At 43.0% G+C, this 13307-nt stretch overlaps 1 protein-coding gene across 14 annotated transcripts in view; it reads left to right on the forward strand.

Moving 5' to 3' along the window:
* Positions 1–13307, forward strand: part of LOC106569344 (obscurin) — an 86950-nt gene that overhangs the window by 23393 nt on the left and 50250 nt on the right. For 12 of the 14 annotated variants that reach the window (XM_014140620.3, XM_082960918.1, XM_082960919.1 and 9 more), the window contains exons 21-30: positions 107–219; positions 368–521; positions 818–979; positions 1179–1283; positions 6720–6989; positions 7191–7457; positions 10139–10405; positions 10572–10838; positions 11448–11714; positions 12556–12822. In XM_014140620.3, the coding sequence (XP_013996095.3) occupies positions 107–219; positions 368–521; positions 818–979; positions 1179–1283; positions 6720–6989; positions 7191–7457; positions 10139–10405; positions 10572–10838; positions 11448–11714; positions 12556–12822 (2139 nt within the window). The remainder of the gene's footprint in view (positions 1–106; positions 220–367; positions 522–817; positions 980–1178; positions 1284–6719; positions 6990–7190; positions 7458–10138; positions 10406–10571; positions 10839–11447; positions 11715–12555; positions 12823–13307) is intronic. The other 2 variants (XM_082960921.1, XM_082960924.1) reach the window with 2 other exon arrangements.

Genomic DNA, 13307 nt, shown 5'->3' on the forward strand with positions numbered 1-13307 from the left:
TTATCTCAATGTTTGTCCAACATTAAGCTATTCATCAAGTTGAGTGTTATTTGAAGTGGCACCTCTTATTTAAATACTGTACCTTTTTGCATTGTGGCTCGTACAGAACCTGCTGCCATGATCTCTAGGCCCATGAAGGATGTCAAAGCTCCAGAGAAGGAGAAGGCAACACTTGAGTGTGAGGTGTCCAGAACCAATGCTGAGGTCAAGTGGTTCAAGGTGAGAAAACATATTCTTGTGGTTAATCATAGAACTCGAACATCCAGTCATGCAAAACGAGAAAGTGTTCAATGTCAGCAATTTACTTTGCATAATTGTGTATACAAAGTGAAGTAATCATTTGTACTAAAATATCACTGTTTCCTAGGGTGATACGGAACTAAAACCAGGAAAGAACTTTGGCATCCACTCCCAGGGTCGCACACGTAGCCTCCTCATCCATAAATGTTCCAAAGAGGATGAGGGCACATACGTTTGTCGAACGTCTGACGACAATACATCAGCCAAACTCACTGTACATGGTATGAGTCCCTACATGTTATTCATATGATACAACATGATACATGGTATATTATGCAATCCAAAGATAATGATCGTATAATACAATCCAATGATGATTGAATAGGCTTGTCAATGATAGATGTACTTACAGGTTGGTAAAATAGTGCATGTCTCAATTTTAAATAATAGACATCCTTCTTACCAGATATATAGCTATGAATCAATGGAAAAGAATGCCCCTATTCCATTCAGCATTAGATGTGTTGAAGGCTCTCTGATGTCTCTTTTTATGATCTCTTGTGATTCTCCCCCAAAGCCCGAGACATTAAGATAGTGAAGAAGTTGGAGGATGTGGAGGTGATGGAGAAGGAGAGTGCGTCATTCCTGTGTGAGATCTCTCACGATGAAGTGGCCTGCCAGTGGTTCAAAGGAGACACCAAACTCAAAGTCGGTGACAACATCAAGATGAGACAAGAGGGTGAGGAGGATACACACATTTAGAATTCTTTCCAAGTATATGTTATATTTTAGTAATAGACACTCATACATTTTAGTAATAGACACTCATGCATCAGCTTTTGAATTATTAGCCATCATTGATTAATTAGGTCTAATTTACTATTTCTGTGTTTTACCATTCTGTACTGTTCTTATAAGTTGCCCTCTTTCAATTAAAGGTAAAATCTATGTGCTGCTGATTAAGTCGGTGACACCAGAAGACGTGGCGGAGATTAAATTCACAGCTGAAAAGGCCTCTTCAACGGCCAAACTGACAGTGAAAGGTAAAGAAACAAACCTATTTCCAGCATGCATTCCCCATAGAATGCTATATACGGCACAATATGTCATATGATAGAATACCTTTGTTAAATGAATGATGTTCAGGTCAGCTCATCACAATATACATAACAAATTCACAGAATTCACTAACAGTTATTAAACATACCAATGGTGACTTCAGTGCTCTAACCATAACTAAAATCTGATCCAGTCAATCGGTCAGCTAGTTAGTCTGTCCTCTGTGTCCTCAGAGTTATTGTCCTGAGGTTTATTTTGGTTCAGCAGCCAGATGTCTGTGGATATTGCCTCTTTTATTCTGAAATGTTGGTGTTTTGTATCCCTGGCCAGAGGGCAAGATGACCCCTAAGAATATGTAGAGGTTGTGAGTTGTTTCCATGGAAATCCATGGTGCAGTCTTTTTTTGATATACGGTTATTTTACATCCTCTGGAAACCTGAACCACAGGACCCAGATCCCAGGGTGACCTGACCACCCTCGGGAGCTTGCTCTCATGTTGCTTATGGAGATCCCTCTGGGGTAAAGTCATTTTCTCTGATGAATTCCCTTTCCGATTGTTTGGGGCATCCGGAAAAAAGCTTGTCCGGAGAAGACAAGGTGAGCGCTACCATCAGTCCTGTGTCATGCCAACAGTAAAGCATCCTGAGACCATTCATGTGTGGGGTTGCTTCTCAGCCAAGGGAGTGGGCTCACTCACAATTTTGCCTAAGAACACAGCCATGAATAAAGAATGGTACCAACACATCCTCCGAGAGCAACTTCTCCCAACCATCCAGGAACAGTTTGGTGACGAACAATGCCTTTTCCAGCATGATGGAGCACATAGCCATAAGGCAAAAGTGATAACTAAGTGGCTCGGGGAACAAAACATCGATATTTTGGATCCATGGCCAGGAAACTCCCCAGACCTTAATCCCATTGAGAACTTGTGGTCAATCCTCAAGAGGCGGGTGGACAAACAAAAACCCACAAATTCTGACAAACTCCAAGCATTGATTATGCAAGAATGGTCTGCCATCAGTTAAGATGTGGCCCAGAAGTTAATTGACAGCATGCCAGGGTGGATTGCAGAGGTCTTGAAAAAGAAGGATCAACAATGCAAATATTGACTCTTTGCATCAACTTCATGTAATTGTCAATAAAAGCCTTTGGCACTTATGAAATGTTTGTAATTATACTTCAGTATTCCATAGTAACATTTGACAAAAATATCAAAAGACACTGAGGCAGCAGACTGTGAAAATTAATATTTGTGTCATTCTCAAAACTTTTGGCCACGACCGTACTTACGTAAAAATACTTGAAATTACTACTTAAGTAGTTTTTTGGGGTACCGGTACTTTACTTTTTAAATTATATTTTTGACTACTTTTACTTCACTACATTCCTAAATAAAATGATTTACTTTTTACTCCATACATTTTCCCTGACACGCAGAACTACTAGTTACATTTTGAATGCTTAGCAGGACAGGAAAATGGTCCTCTGAACTGGTGGACTCACTAAACACAAAGGCTTTGTTTATAAATGATGTCTGTGTTGGAGTGTGCCCCTGACTATCCGTAAATGAAAACAAAAACAAGAAAATTGTGCCATCTGGTTTGCTTAATATAAGGAATTTGAAATGATTTACACTTTTACTTTTGATACTTAAGTATATTTAAACCAAGCCTTACTGAAGAGCTCAGTGACTTTGAACGTGGCTCTGTCATAGGATGCCACCTTTCCAACCAGTCAGTTCGTCAAATGTTTACCTTGCTAGAGCTGCCCCAGTCAACTGTAAGTGCTGTTATTGTGAAGTGGAAACGTCTGGGATCATCAACGGCTCAGCCGCGATGTGGTAGCTCACAGAACAGGACCCCCGGGTGCTGTAGCGCTCGGGGGTCCTGAATTACGCTTCACCATCTGACAGTCCAATGGAGGAATCCGGGTTTGGCGGATGCGAAGAGAACGCTACCTGCCCCAACACATAGTGGCAACTGTAAAGTTTGGTGGAGGAGGAATAATGATCTGGGGCTGTTTTTCATGGTTCGGGCTAGGCCCCTTAGTTTCATTGAAGGGAAATCTTACGATGACATTCTAGACAATTCTGTGCTTCCAACTTTGTGGCAACAGTTTGGGGAAGGCCCTTTCCTGTTTCAGCATGAAAATGCCCCTGTGCACAAAGCGAGGTCCACACAGAAATGGTTTGTTGAGATTGGCGTGGAAGAACTTGACTGGCCTGCACAGAGCCCTGACCTTAACCCCATCAAACACCTTTGGGATGAATTGGAACGCAGACTGTGAGCCAGGCCTAATCGCCCAACATCAGTACCCGACCTCACTAATGCTCTTGTGGCTGAAAGGAAGCAAGTCTTCTCAGCAATGTTCCAACATCTAGTGGAAAGCCTTCCCAGAAGAGTGAAGGCTGATATAGAAGTAAAGGAGGGATCAACTCCATATTAATGCCCATGATTTTGGAATGAGATGTTTGATAAGCAGGTGTCCACAAACTTTTGGTCTTGTAGTGTATGCTGGAAGCAACTGTACAGTCAATAGATCAAATATGCTTACAAAGGGTTTCTGCATAGGCTTATAGGCTTCTTTGGTATTGCCATGGCCCGTCAAGTACTTTCTTTTCTTTGTAGACTGTATTATTTTAGTGCTGCTTACAGCTTTGATGTATGATAGAGTTTTTATATGCTACTCTGGTACTGCTTAGTATGGCTTCCTTGTATTGATACGGTTGTTATTGTTACTGTAGAGCTCCCTGTCCTGTTTGTGAAGAAGCTCAGGGATAAGTTAGCCATGCATACACACCGTGGGTTCCTGGAATGTCAAATGTCTCGGGCAAGCGCCAAGGTCAAGTCGTCAAAAACACGAAGGAGATCAAGCCCAGCAAGAAGCACGAGATTAGCAGCAAGAGTATATACCGCAAACTCACCATCAATGACATGGGCGCGGGCGACGAGGATAATTACACCTGCAACGCCATCGACGACAAGACATCCTGTAAACTTGTTGTGGAAGGTAACGGGATGAAAATCAGGACATCGTCTATTGTAAACTTCTAGGAATTTTCTTTAAAGTGTATTTTTATAAAGGTTGATGGGACTTTATAAAAATACACTTTCAATCTCTTTTAGCATGTATGAATACTTCAGGACACAGGATTACCAGTCAGTGAGTGAATGAATGGAAATAGCACTCTTATAATATCCCTAAAGAGTGTAATTAAGAGTGCTTCTCTCTCAAGTTTGACCTATACGCTCGGTATCTATGGTCCCACTAGAGCAGGCCATCAGCATTGTACGGGAGCTAAGTGCCATGGAAGTGATCGAGCCCTTCGCCGCCTTCTTCGAGGTGGAGATCAACATCAACTCAGTCAAGCCCCCCAAGTGGACCCTGAATGGTGTGGCCATGCAAGACAGCGCTGACTTGGAGATGGAGAAGGAGGGCTCCATGCACCGCCTCACCTTCAAGAAGACCAAGGCCTCCATGACAGGACCTGTCCAGTTCAGTGCTGGCAAGAGCAAGTCTGTGTCCCAGCTCACTGTCAAAGGTCAGAGGCTCCTCACACAGAGAACCATATTCCCAGTGGATATAACTGGTTGAAATGACGTTATTACAACCAGATTACAACCAAAACTGGGTTAGGAGCATGTTACATGACTTGCCTATGATCAGAGCAGTTTGCATGTCTTTTTGTCTCGACTACAGAGCGCCCTCTTGAGGTTGTAGAGCCCATTAAGGATGTGACAGCCAAAGAGAAGGGCTCAGCCACGCTGAGCTCCAAGTTCTCCACCGCACCCAAAGAGGTGAGCTGGTTCAAAGGCCAAACCCTCCTGGCGACATCAGACAAGTACAGTCTGAAACAGGACGCTGTGCGGGCTAAGCTGACCATACAGAAGCTGACTGAGGAAGACACTGGGGAGTACCGCTGTCAGTCGACTGCTGCCGAGACCAAAGCCACTCTCACTGTAGAGTGTATGTTTTGTATTGCTTTTTGGTGTTGATTTGACTTCAATGCTATTTGCTTTGCTGAGCAATGATGGTTCAAATGAGATTCCATCCTCTTAACTTAATCCAAATCCATGGTACAATGATGATGTGTGCTGTGGTTTATCACAGTTCGGAAAGTGGAGATAACCAAGCAACTGGTGGACACTGAGGTGGATGAGGACAGTGATGCAGTGTTCACCTGTGAGCTCAACTACGCTGATAAGGAGGTGCATTGGCTGCTCAATTTACAAAGTACTCTTCTCCAACGAAGTCAACACCATCACTCAGGTGGGCAAAATGCACACGCTCACACTCAAGAACCCGGCACCTGAGGATGGCAGCACCATCACCTTCAAGGTCAGGGAGGTCAAGGAGGCTGTGACCCTAAAGGTCAAAGGTAAGGACTCATGACCTAGTCATGACCTAGTCATTCAAAATACTGTAGTGTAGAAGTGGGACTAAAGAATATGTTAAACGTCTTTGACTGGTGGTTGTGGGGTTAAGTCTTGCTCTCCATTTGGATTCCTCCAGAGAAGTGTGCAGTGTTCCTCAAGTCTCTGGATGACGTGGTGGGAGAAGTGAAAGGTATGATCACCCTGACGTGTGAGGCATCTAAGCCCAGGGTCTCCCCCACCTGGAGGAAAGATGGTACGGTCCTGACCGCTGGGCCTAAGTATGAGGTACTGCACACAGGCAAGTCCCTGGGTCTGATCGTCAAAGCAGTTACCAAGGAAGACACAGGGGATTACAGATGTGACCTGGGAACTGAGCTTTCCAAGTCAAAGGTCACTGTGAGAGGTGTGTTTGACGACACAGCATAATTTGCGAACAAATGAGTATAGTGCGCTGAAGCCTCTACAGCAATTTTGTCATCATGTCCTTGAAACAAAAATCCTCTCCCCACCCTTTACGTAGACCTGAGCACAGGTATCACCAAGCAGTTGAAGTCTGTGGAGGCGATGGAGGGAGAGACATGTAGCTTTCAGTGTATTCTATCATGGGAGAACACTGATGAGTGTGCCTGGACCTTGAATGGCCAGATTGTGGCAAATGGAGGACGCTTCCAGGTCTCCAGTACAAGTTGCAAACACATGCTGGTTATCAAGGATGTGACACCAGCCAATACTGGTGAGGTGGTTTTCAACATCAAGAACCTGAACTCCAAGACTACCCTAGCTGTTGAAGGTCAGACATCTGTACCAGTTGAGGCTCTAACATCAATCTGCAGGGCTTTTAGCATTCATTGTTTTGAAACTTCGATCAACTGATCCCTGAGGTTATCGTTTTAAATTGGATATGTAGACCATTAGGAGAAACTAATCAAATTAATCAATTAATAAAATTAACCAATTTCTGAGCTTTTTTGTTTGTGTAATTGGAAGGAAATTGAGCCATCCTCAAAATTAAAACAAAGGTAATATAAATGTCCTTTATTTCAGGCAAAGCCCAATCTGTGTCACGGGAGCTGCAGAGCGTCAGCGTTGTCTCAGGGGAGGATGCTGTGTTCACCTGTGAGGTCACACAGAACAGCGCCACCGTCCAGTGGGCCAAGGATGGGAAGGACATCAGGAAGAGTGAGAAGTATAACATCAGCAAAGAGGAGAGGGTCATGAAGTTGACCGTCCGCAGCGTCACTGTCCAGGACTCTGGAGAATATAGTTGTGAGGTCATCGGAGGAGCCACTACCAAGGCCAAGCTGGTGATCAAAGGTAAGTCTGACAAGTTCCTTTCACAGACACCTTCAGTTGTTTAATGGTTCTTGTTTACTGGATATTCAGGTATCATTGACCGTGAACTACCACTTTTCAACTATGACTGCTTTTTAATGTTAAATAACACTAAATATAAGCGTTGCCTCTCCTACCTCAATGCCTTCTGCTGTGCTCCTACCGGAATGTCCCTTTCTTCAGAGCCAGTCCACAAGTTCACCAAGGAGCTGAAGGACAGTGAGGCGGAAGAAAAGGGCTCAGTGACCCTACAGTGTGAGACGGCCCAGCCTGCCTCCAAGGCCACCTGGTCCAAGGGAGGCATTGAGCTCAAGGCCGGGGGACGCTGCGAGATGACCCAAAAGGAGACCGTTCTCACACTTACCATTAAACAGCTGGAGGAGAAAGACAGCGGAACTTACACCTGTGACGTGGGCACCGCCAAGATGACGGCTAAGGTGACAGTCAAAGGTAAGATCTTGGTCTATATGTTTGTCTTTGTCTGAAATCATGGTTTTGCACATTTAGTAATTACACTCGCTGTAAATGAAAGAGCTTTGCTGACGTGCTGACTGCTGTGCATAGCAGGGCAAAGAGCTTTGAATTAATGTTGAGAATTTGGATTCTTTCCTGAAAAATGTTTTGTGAGTGATGTGATTGACCTCTGCCAACGTTTAAAGATCAGAACTTGAATATTACTAGAGGCCATATGAGTCATAGTTTGGTTGTGGTGTATCAGAGCTGACATTGTGACATCTAGTAAGATTGACTCCCCTGCTTGTCTTCTTGGGCAGACATGCCGATTATTACAACATTCATACGATGCAACAGTATTGACTGAGCATAATTCATGTCCCTTTGCTTTGCTTCATTTTTAAACATTTGGGAGATCATTCCTTCTTACTGTCTATTCCCATGCTGGTTGGTGGACAAGAAATACATTATGCTCAGAGTGTCATGTCCTGACCATAGAGAGTCCTTATTTTCTATGGTAGAATAGGTCAGGGCGTGACTGGGGGGTTAGTCTACTTTATTATTTCTATGTGGGGTTCTAGGTTTGTTTTTCTATGTGTATGATTCCCAATTAGAGGCATCTGGTAATCGTTGTCTCTAATCGGGGATCATACTTAAGTAGCATGTTTTTCCACCTGTGGGTTATGGGATATTGTTTATGTTTAGTTGCCTGTTAGCACTGCATTGTCGTCACGGTTCGTTTATTCTTTATTGTTTTGTATTTGGCTAAGTTTCACTTTCTAATAAATTATGTGGAACGCTACTCACGCTGCGCTTTGGTCCGATCATTCCAACGAACGTGACACAGAGCAGCATTTGACCTGGATGTGTTCCATCCAGGCCAGACAGTGCGCATAGTAGAGCCACCCCAGGACGTTGAGTGTTTTGAGGGGTACTCTGCCACGTTTAGGTGCCTTGTAAGCCTGCCTGACCTGACCCATCAGGTGCGGTGGTGCCTAGACCAAACCCCTCTGCAGCCCAGCCCCCTCAATGAGATCCAGGTACCTCAGGGGGGTTTCCACTCCCTCACCATGAGGGAGCTGACCCCTATGGATTCAGGCACAATCTCTGTGGTGGTTAGGGATAAGAGAGTGCACGCTTCGCTAATGATCAAAGGTAACTCCCATGGCCAGGTCCATGGTTCGAATTATATGTGAGCAAGAGGGGGCTGGGAACCCTGATAACAATCCACCCCTCCCCCATAATACTGTATCTATATCTATTGTAGGTCTACAGCTCCAGTAGATACCAGAGATGGAAGTGCATCACTGTATTTGCCCTCTTTTTCAGTTTCTCTGAAATTGAAATGATACTTGCTTGACGTTCATCTAGACTCGTCGTTGCAGTGTGCATTGTGCATTGTGAAATGCACAGTTTATCCAATATCATAAGTGACCACCGCTGGTGTCTTCGATGCCTGTGGCACCATTCATACCATCAGATCTCAGTCAACCATTCTGTATCGGTCTGCGTTGGTCTTGTTAATCATTCTCTCGTCTTTGGGTCTCCCATCCTCATGGGAAGTGCATGATGTATTTGAATCCATGACGCAGGTAAAAGAGTAAAGACAGAACGATTTGATTCTTAAAGGATGCATACTTGATGAATAGAGGCATCCCTGATCTGTAGATTCTTAGTTGTCCAGTTTATTTGCTCACTCCACTCAGACAGTTAACAAATGTCTATGTAAAAAAAGATGTATACGGTACAATACCAGTCAAAAGATTCATTTAAAGTTTTTCTTTATTTGTACTATTTCCTACATTGTAGAATAATAGTGAAGACATCAAAACAATAATATAACACATATGGAATCATGATGTAACCAAAAAAAGTGTTAAACAAATCAAAATATATTTTATATTTGAGATTCTTCAAAGTAGCCACCCTTTGCCTTGATGACAGCTTTGCACACTCTTGGCATTATCTCAACCAGCTTCATGAGGTAGTCACCTGGAATGCATTTCAATTAACAGGTATACCTTGTTAAAAGTTCATTTGTGGAATATCTTTACTTCTTAATGCATTTGAGCCAATCAGTTGTGCTGTGACAAGGTAGGGGTAGTATACAGAATATAAGCCCTGTTTGGTAAAAGACCAAGTCCATATTATGGAAAGAACAGGTTTTTTTAGCGTGTAGGCTCAGTTTACGTCAAAGGTTTGGACAATGTTTCTATTGTGTCTTGGAAAATACTGCAGGGTCATAAACTAAGGCATTATTCCTATCTTGAAACTATTCAGAATATTGTTCATGTACAGATGTGTGCCTCAATGCAAAGTTAAGCTGCATAAGTGATGCAAAAGCTCCGCAAATGTATTTCTCTGTATGCTGCTGATCCTTTGTGTACTTTGGAAGGATTTCATTTTGTGGTGGTGATCAGCTGTGAACACCATGTTCATTCCATGTACTGGTTTGATAACTATCTTCAGTTAACAAGTCATCTGTTTCATTGAACAACCCAATCATTGGAATCATATTTAGGTTCCAAAGGACAGCAATAAAAGCATCGGGATCATTGTCCACGACCCATTCTTCTCCACCATTTTGATTCTTATGCCCTTCCATTACAACTGAAGATGGCAAAGAAAATGATTTAGCCTACTTTTTAATGAAGTCGGGCATGTTGGTCTTTTTCCAGCCTTGCCTGCCAGCTTTAAACAGAAGCTTAAGAACCAGCAAGCCACGGAAGGAGAGAATGCTACTCTCTGCTGTGTGTTAGCCAAACCTGGAGCCACGGTTCAGTGGAAGAAAGGCACTGAGAATCTCAAAGCTGGAAACAAATATGAGATTAAGCAAAAAGATGCCGGCTGTGAGCTTCAGATAAAACATCTGAAGGTTGAAGACAGTGGAGAGTACTCTTGTGAGTGTGGAGATCAGAGGACCACAGCGACTATAAAAGTCAATGGTATGGGTACATGTTCTTGGTCAATGGGAATGTTGGGGAGGTCTTGTTTACAGGGACTCAGTCAGTCTTAATTGATATGTGTAAGCTCGTGTTGGTAGCAGAAATGTGTGTAGTTAGTGGACTGTATATACAGAATAACTTCATATTTAAATCAATGGTTTGTCAGCGTTACCTGTGACCTACAAACACAAGCTGGAAAGCCAGGAGGCTGGGGAAGGGGGCAGTGTTACCCTGCACTGTGAGCTCTCTAAACCTGGAGTCCCTGTAGAATGGAGGAAGGGAACACAGGTGCTGAAGTCTGGAGAAAAGTACCAGATGAAGCAGAAAGAATCTGTGAGTGAACTCCTAATCAGCAAAGTAGTACCCGAGGACAGTGGAGACTACAGCTGTGTGTGTGGAGACCAGAAGACTATAGCCAGTCTCAAGATTAAGGGTAGGGGGCAGATTGGTGTCATTAAATAGCTACTTTATGTTCCGCTGAAGTTGTTCTGTATTGTCTTTGTCACTGTCGTTATCAAAGTTTCACGTGTGATTCAGCAGAATATTTTAAAGAAGTTGGTTAGGTATAACGGCTCTGATATCTGTTGAGTAGGCATAGTTGTCAATTTGGCTTTGATACATTTTGTACATTTAATGATTCATTGTCAGCAGCAAGTTCTGAATTGTCTGAAAATCTAGTGCTTAAGTTGAGAAATGTTCCCATTTTACTATTACTCTCTCAATGTCTTATCTGTCTCTGTGTCTTATCTGTCTCTGTGTCTCATCTGTTTCTGTGTCTCATCTGTCTCTGTGTCTTATCTGTCTCTGTCCAGTTTGATCTTTGTAGTCTGTCTGTCTGAATTGCGTTGATTATCATGTTGTTAGTCTTTGTGTGCTGGTGATCATTCTGTCTCTGTTTCTGGGTTTGTTTTCATTATTCAAGTATCTGCTTTCTGAACTGTGCCATTCTCATGGTTTTAGAGGATGAACTCATGTCAGATTGCCTCATATCAGTGGTTATTGTGTTTCAGTGTATTTTATATGGTTTAATTTGAATTCACAGCCCAACCTGTTACATTCAAACACAAACTGGAGAGCCAGAAGGCTGAGGAGGGGGGCAGTGTTACCCTGCACTGTGAGCTCTCTAAACCTGGAGTCCCTGTAGAATGGAGGAAGGGAACACAGGTGCTGAAGTCTGGAGAAAAGTACCAGATGAAGCAGAAAGAATCTGTGAGTGAACTCCTAATCAGCAAAGTAGTACCTGAGGACAGTGGAGACTACAGCTGTGTGTGTGGAGACCAGAAGACTACAGCCAGTCTCAAGATTAAGGGTAGGGGCCAGATTGGTGTCATTAAATAGCTACTTTATGTTCCGCTGAAGTTGTTCTGTATTGTCTTTGTCACTGTCGTTATCAAAGTTTCACGTGTGATTCAGCAGAAGATTTTAAAGAAGTTGGTTAGGTATATAACGGCTCTGATTTGTGTTGAGTAGGCATAGTTGTCAACTTGGCTTTGATGAATTTTGTACATTTAATGATTCATTGTCAGCAGCAAGTTCTGAATTGCCTGAAAATCTAGTGCTTAAGTTGAGAAATGTTCCCATTTTAATATTACTCTCTCAATGTCTTATCTGCCTCTGTGTCTTATCTGTCTCTGTCTTTTTTGACTCTGTGTCTCATCTGTCTCTGTGTCTTATCTGTCTCTGACCTGTCTCTGTGTCTCATCTTTCTCTGTGTCTCATCTGTCTCTGTGTCTCATCTGTCTCTGTGTCTCATCTGTCTCTGTGTCTCATCTTTCTCTGTGTCTCATCGGTCTCTGGGTCTCATCGGTCTCTGGGTCTCATCTGTCTCTGTGTCTTATCTGTCTCTGTGTCTCATCTGTCTCTGTGTCTCATCTGTCTCTGTGTCTTAACTGTCTCTGTGTCTTATCTGTCTCTGTCCAGTTTGATCTTTGTAGTCTGTCTGTCTGAATTGCGTTGAATATCATGTTGTTAGTCTTTGTGTGCTGGTGATCATTCTGTCTCTGTTTCTGGGTTTGGTTTCATTATTCAAATATCTGCTTTCTGAACTGTGCCATTCTCATGGTTTTAGAGGATGAACTCATGTCTGATTGCCTCATATCAGTGGTTATCGTTTTTCAGTGTATTTTATATGGTTTCATCTGAATCCCCAGCCCAACCTGTGACCTTCAAACAGAAGCTGGAGAGCCAGAAGGCTGAGGAGGGGGGCAGTGTTACCCTGCACTGTGAGCTCTCTAAACCTGGAGTCCCTGTAGAATGGAGGAAGGGAACACAGGTGCTGAAGTCTGGAGAAAAGTACCAGATGAAGCAGAAAGAATCTGTGAGTGAACTCCTGATCAGCAAAGTAGTTACCGAGGACAGTGGAGACTACAGCTGTGTGTGTGGAGACCAGAAGACTACAGCCAGTCTCAAGATTAAGGGTAGGGGCCAGATTGGTGTCATTAAATAGCTACTTTATGTTCCGCTGAAGTTGTTCTGTATTGTCTTTGTCACTGTCGTTATCAAAGTTTCACGTGTGATTCAGCAGAAGATTTTAAAGAAGTTGGTTAGGTATATAACGGCTCTGATTTGTGTTGAGTAGGCATAGTTGTCAACTTGGCTTTGATGAATTTTGTACATTTAATGATTCATTGTCAGCAGCAAGTTCTGAATTGCCTGAAAATCTAGTGCTTAAGTTGAGAAATGTTCCCATTTTAATATTACTCTCTCAATGTCTTATCTGTCTCTGTGTCTTATCTGTCTCTGTCTTTTTTGACTCTGTGTCTCATCTGTCTCTGTGTCTTATCTGTCTCTGACCTGTCTCTGTGTCTCATCTTTCTCTGTGTCTCATCTGTCTCTGTGTCTCATCTGTCTCTGTGTCTCATCTGTCTCTGTGTCTCATCTTTCTCTGGGTCTCATCGGTCTC

The sequence above is a fragment of the Salmo salar genome, chromosome 14 (assembly GCF_965601325.2).
Source record: "Salmo salar chromosome 14, fSalSal1, whole genome shotgun sequence".
Classification (NCBI taxonomy): domain Eukaryota; kingdom Metazoa; phylum Chordata; class Actinopteri; order Salmoniformes; family Salmonidae; genus Salmo; species Salmo salar.